The 24289-nt window shown below is 40.9% G+C and overlaps 1 protein-coding gene across 1 annotated transcript in view; it reads left to right on the forward strand.

Moving 5' to 3' along the window:
- Positions 1-24289, forward strand: part of KIF6 (kinesin family member 6) — a 395266-nt gene that overhangs the window by 196418 nt on the left and 174559 nt on the right. The window contains exons 11-13 of the mRNA XM_061197444.1: positions 6488-6593; positions 7454-7592; positions 11907-12122. Of these exons, the coding sequence (XP_061053427.1) occupies positions 6488-6593; positions 7454-7592; positions 11907-12122 (461 nt within the window). The remainder of the gene's footprint in view (positions 1-6487; positions 6594-7453; positions 7593-11906; positions 12123-24289) is intronic.

Raw genomic sequence — 24289 nt, forward strand, 5'->3', positions numbered from 1 at the left:
TTCTTGTTTACTTGGGCTTCTCATAAAGAACAGACTTTATCGTACTCACTTGACCTCCTTGGAGACCCTTTTCTGCAAACAGTTCTTCACTGGCCAGCAGGGTTCTGGCAGCTTGGAGACCCCTCAGTGGGAGCAGTGACTAGATATGAACTTGGGAACTATCTTGGGAGATAGGAAAATGCAGGGAATTTGGGGTCAATTGTTCGCTCTTAACTATGAGAGGAGTACATCAGAAACATCTGAATTAGGCATTTTTCCGTACTTTAATTGTTAGACCAACTCCTTGGTTGATAAGAAAATTAATTCAACAATAAATCATTTAATGTATGAAAGAAAGACCAGGCATTTTCCTCTTATCTAAAGAGGCTCTGTTGTCTCAAGCACTGAGAAAAAAATTGCACATCAAAAGACCTGATTTTCATTCTTAGTTTTATATCAGACTAGTCAAGTCTCAGAATCGGTAAAGCGATCCAGTTCTTTCATTTAGGCAGAACTTCTTCACCATTTCTTTGGATTACGTCCCTGGTCCTCCTTGTATCCAATACTATTATTGTGCAGTACAAGAGTCCTGATGGAACAGCCAAAGTCCAGGGAGATTGAGTGATCTGTGAGTGGTCACTCAGCTAATCAGCAGGCCTGTGTCTTACAATGCTTTCTTGTGAACTAGGAGTCCACTTCAGCCCTGCTTCATGGGACCTTTCCTAAAATATTTACTTTATGATCAAACTATACAGGAGAAATTATTTTCTAAAGAAAAAGCAAGACGGAAGGATTAATTAACCATTGCTTCTAACCTAGTATTGGCTGTTTGAAATGTTAGGGACACTGGAAACCAAAAAATGCTTTTACTCCAGAGAATGGGTATATCCTAGAACTAATGGTAATTTTCAAAGTTCCAGAATTTTTGCTAAGTATTCAGGGAAAATACAAATAGATACACATTACTATTTTTTGAAGCTTCATTAATTGGCAACTGTACATCCAGGCTTCCTCATGGTTGACAGAGGAAAGTAGCAACTATGAATATGTTGCCTCAATGTCCATCATGAGAGGCTCAGGACACCCATACTGTGGAATATTATATAGCCATTAAAAATAAAATAGTTCTGGGACTTCCCTGGTGGTCCAGTGGTAGAGAACCCACCTCCTTCCAATGCAGGGGATGCCGGTTCGATCCCTGATTGGGGAACTAAGATCCCACATGCCGCAGGGCAACTAAGTCCGTGTGCCACAGCTATTGAGCTCGTGCGCCTCAACGAGAGAGCCCGCATGCCACAAACTGCAGAGCCCATGCACTCTGGAGCCCTAGCTCCACAACCAGAGAGAGAACACCTGCACACCACAACTAGAGAGAAGCCCAAGCGCCGCAACAAAGAGACCGCGCACTGTAACAAAAAGATCCCGCTTGATGCAACGAAGATCCCATGTGCCACAACTAAGACCCGATGCAGCCAAGAAATAAGGAAAATAAATAAATTAAATAAATAAATATATATATATATTTAAAATTGAAATAGTTCTATTATATATGTACTGACCTGGAATATTATTTGTGGTAAATTGTTTAGAAAAATAATGATACAGAACTCTATTCAAAGTGTGATCTCATTTTTGTATAAACAAACAAAATCTACAAATGTACATAAGAATAAAAGTATCTGCTTCGTTAAGAGTTAGAGGAACATATTTCAAATGTTAACAGTGGATTATCCAAGGTATTGAGAATAAAGAAGATGAGAATGGAGGCGGGGAGGGGAGTGTTTACTTTTTAATTTATTCACATCTTTGTTGTTTGGAATTCTTTTCATAAACATCTATTTTTATAATACTTCACATTTTTAAAAAAATGTTTTAAAAAAACATTAAAAATTTTTGTATCAGAAACTAATCTCTCTGTGTGTCTGATGGTTTGAAGCCCTATTTTAGAAGGAAACATTGCAAATAATGCAAATAAGTATCCCTCCACCTGAAGAAGCTCCTTAAAAATTACAATACAAATTGTCTCATACTTGGAAGCATCAGTTGTCACGTGTCACAGATTGTAGGAAGAGATAAGAATTAAATCTAAAGCTGCTATCTGAAGGAAATCATTACATCTTATTTGAGTGGGCTGATAGTAATAGTGAAAAGAAAATGTGTACCATTTAAACTGATGCTGAAGGTGTGCAGATATTTTCAAAACAATGTGAGGAAGATAGATTTCTGCTGTATGATGATAGTTAGCATAATAGATACTGATTGCCATTCTTACACCTTCCTTATCAAGAGTCTTATCCCAACATAGAGGGAATCGTTTCCATTGATTCTATATTGATGCTCTAGATACAGGGTAGGGGAGAGGGAACACATGGAAGAATAAGAGTTAAGAATTGCCCCATGATATTGACCTGCGTGAGATGCTTGTATATTTTGGAGATTAATTCTTTGTCAGTTGCTTCATTTGCAAATACTTTCTCCCATTCTGAGGGTTGTCTTTTCATCTTGCTTATGGTTTCCTTTGCTGTGCAAAAGCTTTGAAGTTTCATTAGGTCCCATTTGTTTATTTTTGTTTTTATTTCCATTACTCTAGGAGGTGGATCAAAAAGGATCTTGCTGTGATGTATGTCATAGAGTGTTCTGCCTATGTTTTCCTCTAAGAGTTTTATGGTGTCTGGCCTTACATTTAGGTCTTTAATCCATTTTGAGTTTATTTTTGTGTATGGTATTAGGGAGTGTTCTAATTTCATTCTTTTACATGTAGCTGTCCAGTTTTCCCAGCACCACTTATTGAAGAGGCTGTCTTTTCTCCATTGTATATTCTTGCCTCCTTTGTCAAAGATAAGGTGACCTTATGTGCATGGGTTTATCTCTGGGCTTTCTATCCTGTTCCATTGAGCTATATTTCTATTTTTGTGCCAATACCATACTGTCTTGGTTACTGTAGCTTTGTAGTATAGTCTGAAGTCCAGAAGCCTGATTCCTCCAGCTCCGTTTTTCTTTCTCAAGATTGCTTTGGCTATTCAGGGTCTTTTGTGTTTCCATACCAATCCAAAAATGGGCGGAAGACCTAAATAGACATTTCTCCAAAGAAGATATACAGATTGCCAACAAACACATGAAAGGAAGCTCAACATCACTAATCATTAGTGAAATGCAAATCAAAACCACAATGAGGTATCACCTCACACCAGTCAGAATGGCCATCATCAAAAATCTACAAACAATAAATGCTGGGGAGGGTGTGGAGAAAAGGGAACCCTCTTGCACTGTTGGTGGGAATGTAAATTGATACAGCCACTATAGAGAACAGTATGGAGGTTCCTTAAAAACTAAAAATAGAACTACTGTACGATTCAGCAATACCACTACTGGGCATATACCCTGAGAAAAGCATAATTCAAAAAGAGTCATGTACCACAATGTTCATTGCAGCACTATTTACAATAGCCAGGTCATGGAAGCAACCTAAATGCCCATCGACAAATGAATGGATAAAGAAGATGTGGGACATATATATATAATGGAATATTACTCAGCCATAAAAAGGAATGAAATTGGGTCATTTGTAGAGACATGAATGGACCTAGAGACTGTCATACAGAGTGAAGTAAGTTAGAAAGAGAAAAACAAATATTGTATATTAACGCATATATGTGGAATCTAGAAAAATGGTATAGATGAACTGGTTTGCAAGGCAGAAATAGAGACACAGATGTAGAGAACAAACGTATGGACACCAAGTGGGGGAAGCGGGGGTGGGGGTGGGTTGAATTGGGAGATTGGGATTGACATATATGCACTAATATGTACAAAATAGATAACTAATAAGAACCTGCTGTATGTAAAAAAAAAAAAAGGGTGAGAGAGACATGTACCACAATGTTCATTGCCACACTATTTACAATAGCCAGGACATGGAAGCAACCTAAGTGTCCATCGACAGATGAATGGATAAAGAAGATGTGGCACATATATACAATGGAATATTAGCCATAAAAAGAAACGAAATTGAGTTATTTGTAGTGAGGTGGATGGACCTAGAGTCTGTCATACAGAGTGAAGTAAGTCAGAAAGAGAAAAATACCGTATGCTAACACATATATATGGAATCTAAAAAGAAGTGGTTCTGATGAACCTAGGGGCAGGACAGGAATAAAGACGTAGATGTAGAGAATGGACTTGAGGACACCGGGAGGGGGAAGGGTAAGCTGGGATGAAGTGAGAGAGTAGCATTGACATATATACACTACCAAATGTAAAATAGATAACTAGTGGAAAGCAGCTGCATAGCACAGGGAGATTAGCTCTGTGCTTTGTGACCACCTAGAGGGGTGGGATAAGGAGGGTGGGAAGGAGACACAAGAGGGAGGGATATGGGGATATATGTATGCATATAGCTGATTCACTTTGTTATACAGCAGAAACTAACACAACATTGTAAAGCAATTATACTCCAATAAAGATGTTAAAAAATTAAAAAAAAACAACAACAACTGAATATCCCAGCCATCAAAATGCCTCACCTCCTTCGAAACAAGCACACAAGTGATAACAAAGTTTTGGGGAATCAGATTTTTTTACCTTTTCTCCATTCTTTAGGGTTATTGGAAAATAAATATATATTATTTAATCTAAATTAGTTTAAAAATCTATCCTCCTAGATAACTTGATAAAAATAGCCTGAATAAACATACTAGCACATATATATGTACTCACAAAAAGACAAATACTGTATGATACCACTTATATGTGAAATCTAAAAAATACAACCAACCAGTGAATATAACAAAAAGGAAGCAGATTCACAGATACAGAGAACAAACTAGTGGTTACCAGTGGGGAAAGGGAAGAGGGGATGGGAAACATAGGGCTAGGGGATTAAGAGGTACAAACTATTCTGTATAAAATAAGCTACAAGGATATGTTGTACAACACAGGGAATATAGCCAATATTTTATAATAACTATAAATGGAGCATAACCTTTAAAAATTGTGAATTGCTGTATTGTACACCTGTAACATACAATATTGTACATCAACTATACTTTAATAAAAAATCAAAAAAAAAAAAAAAAAAAGAATTACCCCATTGTGCTCATAAACTAATAGAGGAGCCAAGGTGCTGTGCAGACCCTGGAATGCCATGTAGACAGTATAAGCACACGTGATGCCACAAACTAAACCAGGACTTCCTGAAGGGGTGGATGTTCCCTCCAAAGGCAGGTGTTTGTTTTCTATTTTTCTTTGTTTTAGAATAGGCAAAACGTGAAAATCATTGTAAGTAGAGGGGAAAGAGTCAGCATGGAGAGGTGATAAGGAGGGAATTAATCAGGTAACCCTGATAGGAGCCTGAAGAGAGCCTAGGGGAGAGGTTGGCCATGAGAAGGAGGAAGGATAGTATCCAAAATATTTAAAAGAAAGAAGAGGACCTGAGTAGTAAGACAGAGACTCTGGGAGGTGAAGGAAAAGGAAGCCGGAAGAGCCCCCTTGAACAGCTTTGACTTTCTCGGTCTAGTGAGAAGCTGCATTATTGATGGAGAGTGAAAGAGTAGTGGCGGGCCTGAGGCTGTGGAAGGATTTGGAAGAGCCACTGTGAATACTGTATGTCAACCAGGAATGATTAAAAGGGTTTGGAGCATCACTGAGGTCCCAGCTCAGGCTGAGTAGCATGAATTTTTTTTTTGAATTTTATTTTATTTATTTTTTATACAGCAAGTTCTTATTAGTTATCTATTTTATACATATTAGTGTATATATGTCAATCCCAATCTCCCAATTCATCACACCACCACCCCCCCGCCTCTTTCCCCCCTTGGTGTCCATACGTTTGTTCTCTACATCTGTGTCTCTATTTCTGCCCTGCAGACCAGTTCATCTGTACCATTTTTCTAGGTTTCACATATATGCATTAATATACGATATTTGTTTTACTCTTTCTGACTTACTTCACTCTGTATGACAGTCTCTAGGTCCATCCACGTCTCTACAAATGACCCAATTTCGTTCCTTTTTATGGCTGAGTAATATTCCATTGTATGTATGTACCACATCTTCTTTATCCATTCGTCTGTCAATGGGCATTTAGGTTGCTTCCATGACCTGGCTATTGTAAATAGTGTGAGTAGCATGAATTTTTAATGAAACTAATTTTTTAAAAAAAACAAAAACTTTTTCATTACTCTCTGTAGCAATGTTGCAGCTAGGCACAGGGGCATAGAAAGTCAGCTTGGCTAGAATGCATATTTTGTAGAAATCAAATGATTATTGTATTGAAAGCTGCATGTGAAAAGTCATTGGAAATTAGTCAAATAATTTCATCATTTCCAGATTTCACTTTGTCAATTTGTTTCTTCCCCCTTAATGTTTATAGTCAAATCAGATAACCATATTTTCATAAGGAAGTGAGAACAATATCCCGTACTTCAAATGTTAACCAACAAAGTAATGCCATTAGAATTTCTAAAGTTTCTAGGTCATAGTTGATTCTCATACATTATGTATTTTTTAGGCTGGAAAAACGAATAACATCCTTTTTGGAAGACCAGGATCCAGAGAGTAAACTAGAGGTTGGCGCTGATATGCGTAAAATTCATCACTGTTTCCATTATTTAAAGGTAAATTTAAACATTTCCACTAGTAGAAGCCATTGTCTGCTCGTGTTCAAACTGTAATAAAGCTTTCCTTGTTGACCAACTCTTGAAATGTTTAGGACCTAGCTTCCCATGTCTAGAACAGTATGATCTTCGAATCAATGCTGAGAGGATCATTGAATTTCTTCAGAGGTTGTATCTTACTTCCCAATGAGTAAGCTCAGACCATGGGCTTCTAAAGCTTTTGCCAGGAATCTCTACCTTCTACACAGAATAGTTCCGTGTTCAAAACCTACTTATTTTGAAGCTATATCAAAAGAATTGTGTCCTTCATTTTTCTGCAGCAGCTTCAGCCTTAGGTTTTCCTTTCATGATGACACAATGGCAATATCGTTAACCTCTACTTCTGCCTGACTTGTAATTTGGCATACTTCATTAAGATATTAGGCATTTGTTGTGAGTCTGCTCTGGACCAGGCGTAGGGAAGGCAAAGTTGAATAAGTAAGTCATGGAGAAAGACAAATATGTAAAGAATAATTAGAATACATGATAAGTGGTTTTTTAAAAAGTGTGAATTAGTGGTATGGGGTTATGGAGAAAGGGAAAGAGTTCAAGAGGAGATAATGTTTGAGCAGGAATTCCCTGGGTTAGGGAAGCAGAGATAAGATAAGGGGGAGGGGACTGAGGAAGGAGGACAGAAAGAAGACAGGCAGGAGGAGGAGAAAGACACATTCAAGCAAAGGCAACTGCATTGCAAGTCAAGGAGTCAGAGGAGGACACACACGCCTGATTTGTGCAAGGCATTGGTAAAGGCAAAAAGAATCAAAGAAACAAAGACATTTGGAGTTGAGGTATGGACGCTAAGCTCTTGTTTCATCTTTCAGAAACTATTGAATGACAAGAAGATCCATGGAACAAGCATAGCCTCCTCTGAAATCAAAGATCAAAACAGTCAAGAACCATTAAAAGAGGAAGAATATAAAAAGCTACGAGATATTCTACAGCAGAGGGACAATGAAATCAGTATCCTTTCTGAAGTGATTAGAAAGTCTTCTTCTACTGGCTCGAAGCGGGGAACACTTAGCTGTCTTCCCCTAACCACACCACCCAGCTCCCCACCCAGATTCCAGCTCACATTGCTTCTTTCCATTTAGAAGTAAAATATCCCTTCGGCAAACACGTGGTAGCAACTAGTAAAAACCAGAGTTGCTATAAAAGAAAAAACATTACTTTGTTTTTAGCCAGATATAGTTACTATTATGGGAGATATTTCAGTTTATTGAAAAACATGGGCTTTCTTACACCATGTCTCAACATTAAATTTCTTTTAGTATATTTTTTGACTACTCTGCAGTGCTCTTTCTGTTTTAGTCCTGAGCCAGTAAAGTTAGCTGGTTATCTTTAGCTAGCTGACCAGACACTGGGCTGACCACAGCCTCACCATGGCCCAGAATTTGTGGCTGGTGTGTGGGTGAAACTCAAATGATGGCTGAGAAATGACAAATGGTATTTAGCTTATGAAGAGCAGAGATTGATTTAAATGTAACTTTTTATTTAAAAGCCAGATCTATTGCTTTGAGTTCCACTTACAAATGTGTAGATGAGTGTTGGGGATAGAAGTCTTACGGCTCTAGGAGACAGCACATATTGGGTGCTGAAAATGGTTAGCAGCCCACGGGAGCTGCCTCTCTTACAGACCAGGTGATTACTGCTAAAAAGCCCCTATTGGGTGGTTAGACCTCAGGTCTTCCCAGCATTTTTTCACTATTGTTTCTTATTTTATCTTTCAAGCTTCTTGCAAAAGATTTGACATTTTCATTACATTTGCAGGCTTTACACATGCACAAGCAATGATTTCAGTCAGTTCTTTATGAGCAAATATTTTTGTTCCTTTCTTAAAAATTACTAAAAGACATTTTAGCTTTAGCTATTGTGCAAAATTCCTAAAAATAGCCTACATGAAGGAAATCCAGTAATAAAGAGGTAAAACCAAACCAAATATGAGGTAGGCACTCTGCCTGATTAACTTCAGTCTCTAATTTTAGTTGAGTATTAGCAGACCCTGTATGTCTGATTCAAGTGAGCTTGAGCTGCTTTATTATCTGGCCAGTAACAGTAGATTCGACTGTGCATTACACTCCCACACAAGCCCTTGTCTCTGAGCACTGCCCACAATGTTGTCACCCTTGCATTCCTTTTCCTCTCTCCTAACCTATCCATCTCCAGAGATGGTCCCAGCCTAGACCTCAGTCCTGGCCCCAGCCCCAGTCTGGGCTCTGCTTCTTTTCCTGGCCTTGATCCTAGTTTAGGATCATCTCCCCTAAATACTCCTACCAACTCCTTAATCCCCTTCTGGGCTTATGAATGTCTGTGTGTATGGGAGGAATGAAATGAGATATGACAGAGAGGGAACAGTCTAGGCTGGTTCATATATGTTTATTTTGAAAAGGGAGTGAGAGAGAGACATACATCATTCTTCACTGGTAAACCCAGGTACCGCTGTCCATGTGGGGCTGCACTGGATTCTTTACTGACTGTGAACAACTCCAGCAGGGTCCCCGCCTTCTGAGACTCATATTTGCAGTGAGGGTGTGTGGGAGGCATGGTGAAAAGAGCACTGAACTTAAAGTTCACACCCAGGTTGACGTCCTAGCTCCTCATCCCTTATCTCTGTAGCTACCCGGTGAAACTGGTTCTCGCCAGCATCACAGTGCCGAGTAAAGTCGGTAAGCTGCCTTATGGCAAGTGCTCTGAGCGCTGTAGAGTGTTAGGTCGTGGAAGATAGGACCCCATAGACAATGGGCAGACTCAGAAGAAGGAAAAAGAGCATCTAAGATGTACTCGTCACAAAGCTTACATTTATCCAGGGCTAATGACCAAGAAAGGCTCCTGAAATTTCATAGTATCTCACAGTCAGGTTGGAGAATATTTTCATATCTTTTTTGGTAGAACCAAGAAAGCCAGGACACTGATAGGAGGAGTGAGAAAGATACGGCTTAGAATAGGAGAAAAAGTGATAATACTTGAACTCAAGAAAAGATGGTACTGCAAACAAAATGACAGTGAGCCGCATGGAATGTTCTTGGAAAGGGAGGGAAAATGGTGTCATTTCAGTGACATTATCAGTCTGAATAAAGTTCAGACATCCCTTCACAAAACACATAACAGGGTGACACTTAGTCCCCAGCACTGCACTTGGCATTAGCGAAGGCCCAAGTGAAACGGGAGTGGGAAGGGGGGCAAGACAAAGGAAAGGTGAGAGGAAGGGAGGCAGCAGAGAAGCTGCATCTCTACTGTGGCCTTTATGAATGTAAATCAGATGAAGACCGTAGAGGGACTGCCCATTACACTTAGAGCAACATTCACTCTCCCTCCTCCGGATTAGGCGGCCACACGTGGTCTTGCCCCTGCCCAGCCCCTGGCTTCGTGTCTTCCTCCCCCACCCTGTACGTGTTAGGCTGCGGTCAACAGCGGCCCTTCTGTCATCCTTCTAACACCCGGTTTCTCGGCCTCAACACTGCTGCCACTGGGGCTGTCCTGGGCAGTGGAGTATGTTGAGCGGCATCTCTGGCTTCTACCCACTGGACACGAGTAGCAGCACCGACCCCCCACTCCAGAAGGACAACCCAAAATATCTCTAGACGTGGCCAAGTGTCCCGTGGGTGGTGAAATAGCCCCTGCTTGGGAACCACCGCCCAGCTCATTTCTCCTTAGGGTTTCGGCACTCGCCACTTCCTCTGCTTAGATGCCCTCCCTCTGTCTGGTTCTTGTTGTCATTCAGATCTCAGCTTAAATGCCACTTTTAAAAAAGCCTTTCTTGAGGCTTGAACCTTTCTTGAGCACCCAGTGGAGAGCGGCCACTCAGTCACTCTTGACTTTTTAAAAATAAGCATTCTGGCACTTTTACCGTGTGTGTGTGGTGTGTGTGTGTGTGAGAGAGAGAGAGAGAGAGAGAAAGAGAGAGAGAGAGAGAGAGATCTGTCTTTCTCCAGTAGGACATCTGCTTCATGAGAGCAAGAAACCAGTCTGCCTTTTCATCTTTCTATCTCTGTGCCTAGAATACTGTACTGCCTGGCACACGGTATAAGCTCCAATGAGTATTGTTGACTGAGTGAAGGAAAGGACGTTGCCATGGCCGTGCACGAAACAGTGAAAATGTTTGATGGTCTTGCTAATCATCCCCACACAGCGGAGTAGGGGAGCTGGGCAGAGCCAATGCCTAGACACCACAGAAGTTGTGAACACCTTTGGTAAATACAAGCTTTTTTGAGGCTAAGAATGGAGGCCATGTCAGGGCATGTGAGAGAAAAACTGATTGTGCTTCCAGACATCACCAAAAAGTTGAGGTCAAAGCTGGGGCGGAGGATGGAAGTCAAGTGCATTCCATGTTACCTGTGCAAGAACGAGTGTACCTGTATGCCCCCCCTCCACTCCTTTCTACTTAGCAGTCTTCCCTCCCACGCCACCTTCGTGTTTCCTCCGACTCCTGTTTTAATGAAGCCATCTCTAGGGCTGGTGAAAGCCTTGAATTCATCTCACTGCACATGCAGGTAGAGTTCTGAGATTCTCAAGAGGGAGTATCGTCTTTTCTCTTCGTGATGGCAGAACCCCTTACAGTTCTCGACATCTTGAACCTGAAAGAACAGTGAAGTAGGGTAGAAAGGAGTGATTTTATCACTCAGCATCAGTGCTCCTAATAGATCTAAATGGCCCACAAAATTGGCATTTTAAAATGATATATCTTTACCAATAATTCACCTCTTTTCGGTGAAATTAGAGGGACCAAACATTAGAGACTTTTTAAGAAAGTGACTTGAAGCCCCATTCGAATGTAAACTAAAGAAGCATGTGCTGGACATGGGGGCGCTCTGGCCACCAGAACTGACTCGGCTGACCTGCCAGCTGGGGGGGGCTCTGGCGTCCTCCCTCCCTCCCCATCCTGCTGCCTCCAGAGCAGCTTCCTGCATTAAAGTCCTATTTACTCACAGGTGGAGACGTAGCTCCACTGTCTACTACTACCTGGTGTTCATTTTCCTTTTTATAAACCCTTTCATAAAAGTTTTAAGTCCGAATTAGTTTAAACTCAGAAGATTTTAAAGACCTTTGGGTTTGCTAATTTTTCATATAATGGTAATGGTGCGGTATTGAAAGCCCGGCACCCTCCTAAAATGATCCATCACTGTCTCAAGGACCTCAGGAAGGTGAAGTCTTTCTTTAGTCCATCTTTACTGCATGACAAATAGCAAATATTATTGGGAATATTAATCTCATTTGAAAATGAGTGTTTTGATCATTATAATCTAGCATGAGTCACTAAATCCTTAAGTCAAGTTGTAGATATTTTGGTAAATATGTTAAAGAAGGAAAAGAAGAAAGCTCAGGATGCCCTCCACTTCTCCAGCATGGACAGAAGTGAACTGAGACGCTCCCAGAGCTTCCCCTTCCCACCTGGGAACCCAGAAGGTCCGAGGATGTTGCCACCCTCAGCTCCCACTCAGGCCCCAGACTCCAGCACTTCTCAGTACAGATCCAGTTTGCTCCACGGAAAAACAGGTCAGTTATATTTATTTATATACATAAACTATATAACTGTAAATAGAAAACATAGGCTGTCAAATTATATATCCATATAAAAAGTAAACAAACATGTAAATGATTATAATTTTATTATTATATTCATCATCGTAAATCTCATCATTTTAATATTACTAACATTTCTTGAAGTTTTGAAGTTGTAGTAGAAGCAGCTGCAGCAACAATAACACAAAACCCCAAGTAAAGTATATCCATCCTAAAAAAAATATTCATTCTCCATAATGGAATGCAATGTAGCATCCTTTAGTTTTAAATGTGCAAGGACAAAGGCTTTCACAATTTATTTGTTAGAATTAATTTTTTATAACTATCAAATCTCTTAAATGCCAGTTTCTAAAGTTGATGACTGAACTGAAAACACAAAATGTGGATTGTCACAGAGGCTGAAATAGAGGGTCCAGGACAACAGCAGAAAAGTTAACTCTAGAGAAAGGAACAGAAACGTTCCTCCAATAGAGGAGGGAAAGAATGATCATCCCTAACGTGATGAAACACTGTTTATTTCTAAATCTAAATGAGCTATCTGCAGCAAAATAATTTTAAAATAAGATCACAGTCTGCCTTAAAGGACAATAAATACACACAATTTTGTCAGATAATAGGATTGACAGGGTCGGACTAACACTGAGCCACCTTCCCCACGTGTAGCCTTTGATAAGTGTGTCGGTACTGCCACAAGAGCAACCACAGAACCATGCTAGAAGCCCAGGTTGGTTTTTGTATGTTACTCTTTCTATTAGACCAGCAGAGCATGATGTATAGTTATGTGACAAATGCCTTTCTCCTGAAGACACTGAGGAATCTGAAGTATGGAATGTACTAGAACAAAGGGGTGAAGAGCGTCCCTTTTGGCAACATAGGTTGAAATTTTCCGTGTAAACATTTGTTGGGATGGACAACCTGACATGTGTGGTTTTCTAAAGGCTCTAGCTTGGGAATAATTAAAGAGTATGGTGTGCATTAAGAAGGACACTGTTTAGTTAATAAAGACAAGGCTGAGAAGCCTGGAAGTGTATTTTGTGATGTTATATCCCTTTATCTCTTAATTCCAAATCTCCTTGCTGTGAATATTTCTTTAGCAACACAGTAGGATAAATTCAAAATCCCAGGAAACAAAAATGCTATTTTTACCATTGATCGTGTTGGCTGTAGACAGGGAAAAGCAATCATTCTTCTCTGTGATCGTTTTACATACCGTATTTCTATACTCTCTTATGGGTAACAGCTGGTTGGAAGAAAAGAGGTCCTCTGGTTTGGTGAATTCATTAGTTCAATCATCATATTTTTCATTCCTTTATTCATTCAATATATATTTACTGAGTGCACACTTTGTTCTAGGTACTGTGCCGATTATTATCATATGGCTAGAGCTTTACATAGTCGTTATATGTACCAGGTACTATTCAAAGTTTGCTACCTGAATGAACTCATCTAATCCTTATTCTATAAGTTCTTGTCTTACCCCCATATTATAGATGAGGACGTGCACGGACCAGCACAGTCCCTGACCTCTGAGCACTTACAGACTAACAGGGAAGAGAGCCTTGAACAATTAATTGCAAAAGTACACCTCTGTATGACTGGGGAGCACACACCAGGGAGGCTCTACCTCAGGTTAAGACCAGGGAGATCCAAAAGGGCCATGAGAGTAGGGGTGTGGCTGGAAGGAACATTGCAAGCAGAGGAATCACTTCAATAGCTTCCAAGGCCTTTGTGGTGGAAAGGAGCATTTTATGAAGTGGAAAAGGCAGGTGTGGTGGGATTGGGGAGTGGGAGGCCGGGAAGACAGGTTGAGTGACATGCGTAGAACAGATGGCAGAGGACGCAGGACAGGACGACCCTTTAGGAGGCTGTTGCAGTCCAGTAGTCCCAGCCAGAGGATGGAGATGATGAGAGAGAGGTGGGAGATCAGAAACACCCCAGGAGGTAGTGTGAGCAAGGCTTGGTGACTAATTGGCTATGGCGGGTAAGGGTGAGGATTGGTCCCCAGGTCTCTGGGTGGCTGGTGAGGCTCTTCACAGAGGTGAGAAACGGTGCCTCCCCTGGCCCAGCGACAATTGGCATCATTGGCTGTAGAGAATACAGCACTGGCGTCTCTGCCGAAATGAAACGTCACAGTCAGTTCCTGTGTTAGAACCGCATGCTCATGATGGAAGGAACTCTCTTTACTGGCCTTTTCCAAAGACACACACCATTGTGCCTGTGCAGAAATGGCCTCTGATATCACTGCCCAGCCCCTTGCTGTATGCCAGACCTTTTCTATTTCTATTTTTTCGTGCCCACACCATCTCCCTTCTCATAATTATCCTTCCCCATAGTATCTCATAAGCTCTCTCCTAACTCATGATTATAGTTAACTTTTTCAGTAACTCTTTTTGTCCCTTGATATTGCTATTGAGACAGACTGTAGTTTTGTTTGGAGGATGAACTAAGTTCACTTGAATAAAAAATCACTGAAAAAATAATGGAAATTGTTTGCAAAGTCCAAGTACAAATGAGGTAAAAGAGTTTTGGAGAAAAGCCTTATAGCTGAAAGGGTTTTTGAGTTGTTTTCACTGTCATTGGATATAGTTCTAGCAATGACTTTAAGTAGGAATAGGCTCACAAATGGACTGATAATAATCTAACCATTTGGAGGAGGGATTGATGGGGGATTGATTTTATTTTGGCAAAACTACAGTTAGAATGAAAATTGCTGCGGGTGAATCAGTGCTGCAAAGCAACACGTAATGGGATAGTTTATTGCAGTGTTTAACATCTTAGTAGGTGATTAGGCTTATATTCATGCACTGTTTTATATACAAGAGGCTTGTGTAAACTATACCAAATGCAAAAAGTTAATAAGCATGTTGTTTGGATGGAAAGTACTACTGCCTTATGTAGGTGTTGTCAGATTCTATTAACCATCCCTGTCTTAATGCAGAAAGCAAGTAAATTTGACCATCTTCCACTCTGAGACTGTTGTGGAAAACTGTTTCCTCTTCAGTAACCCTCCCCCTTTTTCTATTCACCCCCACTTTAGGCTGAAAATGACTTCTTTCAAATTTCTTGTGTGAAAAGAAAATGAAACCCAACTCGTGGTACCCCAGAGAACCCCACCCCCAGTCGTTGCATGAGGTGCCCGCCAAGACAGAGGGAGGTTAGGGGCTTCAGGGCCTTTTGTTGTTTTGGAGGTTAAATGTCTGTTTCAGTTTTACTGGAATAATGACAGGGATTGTTCAATCCCACAGTTTGCAAAGGGTCATTCATATTGTTCTCTTTAAAATAGAAGGAGTATTATAGTTTGGGGTTTTTGTTGTTGCTGTCTTGTTGTGGGGTTCTTTTTGTTTTTTGTTTTTTTTTCTGTTTTAGTTCTCTGGCTGCACGTTCCAAATAGTTACCGGAACCAGTCAATATTCCAGAAGTCCCTCACGACTCACCACTTCCTTTAATGGTTTGAGATGCTAATGGAACCCACTCCTCACAGGTGATGTCATTGGCATTTAAAAAGTGACCTGAAAGCCAAAGCCTCGGCCTGGAGGCTCCAGACTCTTTTCTGTTACTCACTGAGGGAGAATTTGTTGAATCCTCCATATACGCATGGAGGGGCCCAGGGTACGTGTTGACGGAGAACTGAGGTGAACTGAGAAATGCTCTCTGGCTCTGGGAGCTTAATTTAAATATTGGGGCCTGGTTTAGTACCCAAAGAGCAGAGAATAAAATAACAAGCGCTATAAGCAGGAACTACAAGACATGCTACTACAGGAATTCAAAAGAGAAGGGAAGAGTTTTAATTAGTACATCAGGAAAGACATTACAGAGCAAGCAACATGGAAGTTAGGCCTCAAAGGATTGATAGAGTTTGGACATTCAAAGATGGAGGGAAGAACATTGTATAACATTCCAGGTTTAAAGATTAATATGAGCAAAGACTTGAAAACAGGAAAGCAAGGAAAAAATATGTAGAGTTGGCAGGAATATTTGTTTAGCTGGGGTTTTGGAGATTGTTTAAAAAAAAAAAATTCAACTGAGTACACTTTAAAGATCTTACTGTCTTTATTCAACCATTCGTGAATCAAGCAGCATCCAATCTAGCAGAGAGCAAGGAGCTCTGAGGGGCATTTCAAAAATGAAAGACTTTTGCAGGCAGAAGGGAGTGGGAACAAGGAAGTTATACTGACAAAAGGCAGCTTGGTTATGGCAAGGTCGCTTTCCTTTGGGGCACGTCAAGGGTCTGTCAGGCAGATTGTCTGTCTAGTGCCCACCAGGCGATTCTTGATTGACTGGTTTAAGACTCCATTTCTGGAGGAGCCAAAACTGTAATTAAGTTTCCATTTGGTGATGTGGGGTTTAGCATAAGTGACTCCATTTGGAGCCTGTTGTCTTGTTTTTAACAAGATGTACAGGGAGTCAGAATAAATAGGGTAGAAAAATGATTGAAAAGCTGAAAAATAAAGGAATTATATAATCTAATCACTATTTTTAGCACTGTTTTTATGAAAAAATGTATCCTGCTTGGGACGCCAAGAACACAGCCCTATCACTCTGCCAGCAGGGGAATAGAGGTCTTCTCTCTCTCTTTGTCTGTCTTTCTACCTCTCCCTCTCTCACACACACAAGCACACGTGCACACACATGCAGGTCTTGCCCAGACTTTGGCAATAAAACATTATTCTTTAATCAATTATATATTTATTTACTCTCTAGAACGTGTGTAGTGCTGTGCTATTTGAGATGATGTGTAGAGTATGAGACATTCTATTACAGAGCTTGTGGAAAGCATGAAGGACTATCCTTAGCTGCAGGAGCAGTGGCTCCTAATTAGTTCATTAAATACATGTTCTTTGAATTTAAGGAATGAACCAGGCAGTGCTAGGTGCTGGAGATTAGAAGGTGAATGAGACGCAGTGCCTGTTAGAGGGTTTACAGTCTAGAAGAGGGCTTACGGTGAATATGCGTATATGGTGCCATGGGACATGGAAGAGGAAGGTCAACTCTTCCTGGGCAGGTTTAGGAAACAGGTACGGAAGAGGTGGGCCTTGAACAAAATCTTCACAGAGTAATCACATTTACGTCTGGCAGAATGAATAGAGGAGGGAAGAAAGGTCAGAGCACTGAGGACTAGGAAACTTCTCAAGCAAATGCATAGAGATGTGGAACACATGGTGTGTTTGTGACATTGCAAGCATTTAATCTGGGTGGATTTTAGGATTTGTGTGGATGGAATGGTATTTAGCAAGAAATAAAGCTGAAGAGGGACCAGCTCATGAGAAGCTTAAAAGACTTGCTTCCGAATTTAGAATTTTATTTTGTTGGCAGTGGGGAGCCATTACAGCTTTTTAATATGAGAGTAATGTGGCCAGATTTCTGTTAAAGAAAGATCATTGATAGCGATATGCTGAGTAAACTGGAAACTGGAGGGAAAGTGGATAGGATGTTCTAGCAGCCATCGAGGTAGGAAATTAAAAGGGCCAGAATCAAACCAGACACAGTAGGGACTGAAAGGATGAGAAAAGTGTTTGCAGTACGTAAGGAGAACTGACTTGTGACTGATCAGAATGAGGTTGAGATGAAAAGTCTAGGATTTCTCCCAGGTTTCTGAGCAGATATGGTGCCATTTACCAAGGCAGTGAATACATGAAGAGAAGCAGGTTTGGAGGGTGAGTTTTATTTGTCAAATTATGGATATGTTGAGAATGAGTATGAGGTGGAAGTGTCTAAGCCAGCACATACACAGCTTTAGTGCTCAAGGGGAGGGGTTAATTAGAGATACGGATCTGTCATGGACTGGTAGCCATGAAAGTGGACAGGGTCGTCCAATGAGACAGGTAGCAAAGGACCAAAAGCAGGACACTTAGGAGCCCCAGTATGGATGGTGTAGGCTGAGGCAGAAGAACCAGCAAGGGAGAACTTGAAAGGCAAGACAGTCAAGAGAGAGGGAGACCTCAGAAGCCAGGCTAGAGACTGAGTTCCGAGGAGGTGGATGTGGTTGACTGTATTGGATGTTACAGAGTGGTCCAGTAAGATGAGAACTACAGAGAGTCCACTGGGTTGGATGGGAAGTGATCAGTGACCTTTGCCAAAGCAATTTCAAAGATTGCGAGAGCAGAAAGCTCACTGTACCAGATTGAAGAGTAGGAGGTGAGGAAGTGAGATGGAAGTGGTCACACAGGTCACTGGAGGTTAAGGAATTTTGAGGCTGGGATTGTTAAGTGGAGTTTCTTTGTGGGCTTTGAAGTCATTCCGGGTATTGGCAGGAAATGGGGCGGAAAGGAATACTGTGAGCCAGGAGCCCAAGTCAGCTTGGGTTAGCTGCCTGGTTTGTTCACTGTTGGATCTATCTATCTATCTATCTGTCTGTCTATCTATCTATACGTACATATATACATACCAAGTAACCTTAAGTTACAGCATCACAGAGAGTGGGTAACAGAACCAAATGGCACAGATCTCAAAGGAGGAAAAGGTTTGGCTTTGGTGTTTAAAATTTAAAAAAAACACAGTGATTTTGAAATGGTATCGAGGAGCCAGAAGAAGGCCAGCACTCAGCACTGTCTCTGGCCCTTCTGGTACTTACATTGCAGGAGAATGAACGTCCTCCACTTGAGAGGGCTCCAGAGCAGGCAGTCTCCTTGAGCGAAGAGTCAGATTTCAGTGATTAGAAAGAGCTGAAGGGGGTGTTTCATGAAGATGTCGAGCATGTGAGAGAGTTTAATCAACAGTGGAGTGTGGGGTCCGGAGAGCAGCCTAGGACAGGTTCTCTGGGAGGCCAGTAGTGGCAGGAGGGATGGGTGGGATGAGCAGAGGTAGAGCAAGGAAGTCAGGAGTCACATGTGAGGTAACAGCTGCTCAGAGGGGCTTGCCTCTTATGGGTGGCCGAAGATGACAGGGATAAGAGTCATGGTAAGATTGATTATCCTTGAGGCTACAGGCCCGATAAGTGTAGCAGATTCAGTCTCTTATTGGTTTTTAAATGATATGCTTCTGAGAATTCCCTTTGAAATGAACTCTCCCTGGATGATGTGTTGGAATGGGGGTGGGGAGAAAGATCAGCTGGCTTCTAGAATGTTCCACTCCCAGTGAAACCCCAGCCCCTGTGGAGGTTAGGACAAGGATACAGCATGGAAAAGCTTGGGAAGGAGCTGAAAATTGTCTCTCAGGTACAGTTTTCCCCACCTTGTGGCGAAGCAGTAGGTATGGCCACATACGCTCATCTCTTGATGGAGTCCTGCTTGGTTCCAACAGCACCTGCTCTCCTAGGGCTGGGGACACTGGCCTGGGGGTTGTTCTTGCATCAGTGGTAGTGGTTGTATGGTTTTGTAGATATGGGTCATTCCTAAGTCAGATATTTATAAATTTGGTGTTGTATTTCCTAAATTGTAAGCTCCTAAATATGTCTTCACTGTTGAGAGGCCTTCTCAGAGCCCCCTCTGGAGGTAACACAGAGACACTAAAGCAAGAGAAATAGAATTGAATCAAGGAGCTTCTTTTTCTCCTATGTTTGACTTGGGTCAGTCAGAGCTGAGAATCCTTATGTGACAGTTTTAACTCTGTTACTTCCCTGTGGCCATAGTATAATCAGACTTCATCTTGCGATGAGAGACAATAATTGCACTGAGCTATAGTATTTGCCTTCACCCTGGAGCTCGAGAATTCCATCAGCACTTCCTTTCTCAAAACTGATTTTCTGGGATTTATACCAACAAAGATAAAAATGGTTTCTGTCAGTGTGTTTGGTGGGGAATGTATTTTGGAAACATGATAGGTGAACCCTGACTTTATTTGGAGAATAAGACATGATCTTTATAAAACATCTATCAGTTGCTCCTACGGCCCAAGCCAGAATTTACCACTCTGCTCCTACTACAGTTAGGTTTAGCTGGTTTTCATGTTTATGATTATGTTATTAATATTTACCACAATCAGTATATACATTCAGTGGGGAGTAGGTGTGACTGAAAAGGCCACCATGGAAACAATAAGACTTTCTGCACTGTACACATGTGAAGTTTGTCTTTTGACTAGAACCCCAGTCATGGTTTGAGAAGCCCTTTGTCACCTGTTTCTCTGCCTCTTAACCTCCCTCAGCCAGAAAGCTTTGCTCAGAAATACTGCTTCACCCTGTCTTGCTGCAATTCAGGCTGATCTGTCTCTTCATCCTCTAATTATGCTACATTGGTTAATGCTGTGCTTCCATGAATCTGTTAAGTTCTTTGCATTTGGTTTTCTACTTCATTTTGGTGAACAGAGATTTCCTGGGAATCCTATAACCATCTCTTTCCTGAACTTCTTGAGCGGCATAAAGTTGTGTTGTGTTGAGCCCCTTCTATAAACAATAGAAGAGGGATGTATACCCTCTGGCAGGGACAATAAAAGTAAAATAGAGGACAATCAGTTAAATTTGAATTTTAGATAAACAACAGATTTTGCTTTCTGTATGAGTAGGTCCCATTCAGTATTTGGGACATACTTATACTAAAAGTTATTCATTATTGATCTGAATTCAGATTTAACTGGGAAATCCTATATTTTATCTGACAGCACTTCCCCTGGCCCTTTTCTTTGTTGTGATGTTTCCGTGGTATAGGGAATCATAGGTAGCCTTTAAGGAACTGCTCCAGGAGAGGAATAGGGAGGTCTCTGTGGGCTCGTTAGCACACAGGACAGCTGCAGGGCTGTTTTTATTTTAGGGGGTGGGGGGAGGACGTGGAGCCGATCCTCACGTCATACTAGCACCGTACACTGCAGCTTTCTGTACTTTGTCCCTCATCTCTTTCCTCCAAGGCTGGTGGAATTCCAGGTTTCTGGACCTAGGAGGAGGACAGAGGTGCTATAGTACATAGTATTCCTCAAACTTTTGCCTCGAATTCCTGTCAACATCTCACCGGATACTTGTGCTCGTAGAACACTGTTTGCAGTATTACCCATGAACATCTTTTGCTACTTGTCGAGTTCACCTGGTACTAGTATATCCAGCTACTTATTCTTCAGATCTGTTGGCAGTGCCCAGGACTGGCTTACACCATGCCAAGATATCATGGCACCGTGGCCATATCTTGTTGTGAGTGTGTTCCTAGAGCCCAGCCATTTCTATGTGGTTATTTTCAGAAATATGTTTTATAACCAACACTTTCATTAATAATGTGGCCTATTCCATTGGAAGTTTTTCAGATGCCCAGAAATACCCTGAGCCTGGCTTCCTCAAGCTGACAAACCAAAACAGAGCTATTCTATATGCAACTTTCTTCCACTGAAATACCCTCCACTCTAACTTCACCAACCTTACAATCAGGAGAGCCTAGGGATGTTTATGAACTTCTCAAGGCCTCCAGACTTAGAAGCTTCCAGAACTCAGTTCTGTGCATAATGTCATATGCCTTTGCCAAGTTGACAGATATAACAAAGAGATAATAACATTTGACACTGTAGTTTTCCCATCTTCACTGCATGATGAAAATCAACTCAAGGATACCCTGAGTTTTTAGGTGATAGGGTTTCCCTCTCCAGCTGTGCCACTGAGATGTGTTTACAGATCTCTGTTTAGTAGTTTAATTTCTCTAGAAGCTCAACACTTACCATTTGGATGGTTTGAGTGACATTTTGCAGCATGTGAGTGACTTCACCCACAAGGGTTTAATAGGTTCAGACAGTGGTTCTTCCAAGAAGTGCCATGTAGTCACTGGCTGACCCTTCAGGCCTCATTACCAAACAATGGTCTAATTGAGGTGTGAGCACCACCTGGGCTTTGAATGTATTCATGCTATCTTTTTCTTTCAGTAGAAATTTATATTAGTGATCACAAGGTAATGCCTGGCATATTCTTTTTACAGGACTATAGTATAGAACTTCATAGTTCAAGCCCTATGTTGCTTAATCATCCTCCTATATTACAGTAAAACTCTCAGTGAGATATGTAACCTCAGTATTTTACAATCCACTGATAATGACATGAGAAAGAGAAAATGAGTTTTTTTTAACCATTAGTCTGCAATGCTCATCACTTAACTCAGATAATGTGCAGTGACTCTAAATCACTTCCATCAATCCCAGCTGTACAAATATACATGTGTACACATACTTTCATACACTCACACAACAGACATTCACACATAACACACAGCACATGTACACACTACACACATGCACGCACACTGACTCTCATCTTTTGGGCTTTTCTAGTATATCCTGTTCTAGTCCTCTTAGTCTGTACTAAATTAAAGAAATGTCCTGCCATACTTGCTGGTCCAGAACTATCTAAATGGTTGATTTACTGACTCATAGGTTAAATTTCCATTTTTTTCCATTCCATTAAGTCTAGCAACTACTGGGTTTCTATCCTCTAGCATTTCTCTTGCCTTTTATGATCTCAATGAATTCCTTTGACCCACTTTATTCTGTAAACACAAGCAGGATCAGAACGGCATTTTGTATGTATGAGATAATGGAAAAGTGATGTTCTGCCTAATGTGGGGTTTTTTTTGTTGATTTTTCTCACCAAGGCCCAAGATGGCTTTTTGATAGTATCCTCCAGGGAGATAGACTATTGTGCTGTCCGAACTCATCAAGGTCTGTTAAATGGATTATGTTAGCTCGGATATACAATAGATAGGCTCTTTTTTTAAAAAATTTAAGCAGAAGTAAAAACTTAGTTGGTTATCATATTCATTTCATAACGTCATTGCTCATTACCCCTTCCATTTTAATTCCATATGTTGTGTGAAAGAATCGATCTTGCCATTAGCAAACAGAACCCATAGAACTTCATCAACCGCGGACTCATTGCTTTGGTATTCAAAGTACCATTTTTGTGAAATAGTTTTGTTTGACAGAAGATTGACCCTGGGGTTTAAAACCCCATTTTTCACCAAGTGCAGGCAAATGATGGTGCAATAGATGGTGTCTAATGCATCCAGGGGGAGGAACTCTCTTCAGTCCACGTCCTTCACTGTCCCTCACCGATCTGCCAAAGGTTAAGATGGAAGATGCCCTGCCGCATCTGGATTCTCAACATGACTCTCTCCTTTGCGTCCTTTCCTGATCCCTAACAGCAAAGGCCTCTGGTGGGGGTTAGGGATGCTCTGCCCAACATAGCCTTCTCCCCTAAGCTTGAAATTGCCTCAGTTTCAGTTTCATTTGGCCAAATGAAGTAACAACCTTAAAAAGGTTAAGCTAGAGACACCCATTATTCTACTTCAGTGCATTTCATTTGGTCAACTCTGTACTTAGCTAAGATAAACACAGGTACTCTGAGGAAATGACACATGTGAGTGGGGTACCACAGTGATGGAGGCCTGTTTTCTAGAAGCCTGGAAAGCAGGCCAAAGGGAGAAGGACAGGGTACAGGGAGGGAGCATGGAGAATGAAGTGTGCTGCTTGGAAATGTTGCTGCTCTGACCCTCCTGTCCTCTCAGGGCGCACTCCACATGAGGTACAGCTGTCATTTCACTGAAGTTAATTCCTGGGGTTACAGAGGTCAGGGAAGAGCAGGAAAGGGGTCGGCAAACCAGCCACAGTCAGCTGGTCTCCTGGTAACTGATGCTAAAATCTGGAGAGTTTATTATCAAGACAGACCCGACATTTGTTGCGTGCAGACTGTAGAAGGATTTTGTAAGATTATTCTATGTCGTGTGTGGCCACACATCCACATGGCTTAGCAAGAAAGATGCCATAAAACTTTTAATTTTACAAGTAATACTCATACATATTTTCCTTTTAAAAAATTAAAACCTTACAAATAACACTGTTTCCTTTGACAACTCACACCAATCTCCCAATCCCCACCTCCCCAGTTAAAACTATATGTATGTTTACTTTACTTTTTCTTTAAATACATACATATATACTCACACATATGTATATGTATGTATATTTATATATAAATAACAGAATTCAAAATATATAAATAATATATATAATATAGATGATATTATTTGTATATTTATTTAATATATAAATCCATATTTTTATATAATAAATCCATAGAAAATGTATAGCATTATTTAATTTGAATATATTTGTATATTTCTCCTTAAATTCATTCATTCAATATTCAACAGATGTTAAGTGCGTACTCTGTACTGGAACTGTTCTAGGTGCCGGCAATTGAACTCTGAATAAAACGAAGATCTTTGCCCTCATGAAAGTTA

The sequence above is a fragment of the Eubalaena glacialis genome, chromosome 7, assembly GCF_028564815.1.
Source record: "Eubalaena glacialis isolate mEubGla1 chromosome 7, mEubGla1.1.hap2.+ XY, whole genome shotgun sequence".
Lineage (NCBI taxonomy): Eukaryota > Metazoa > Chordata > Mammalia > Artiodactyla > Balaenidae > Eubalaena > Eubalaena glacialis.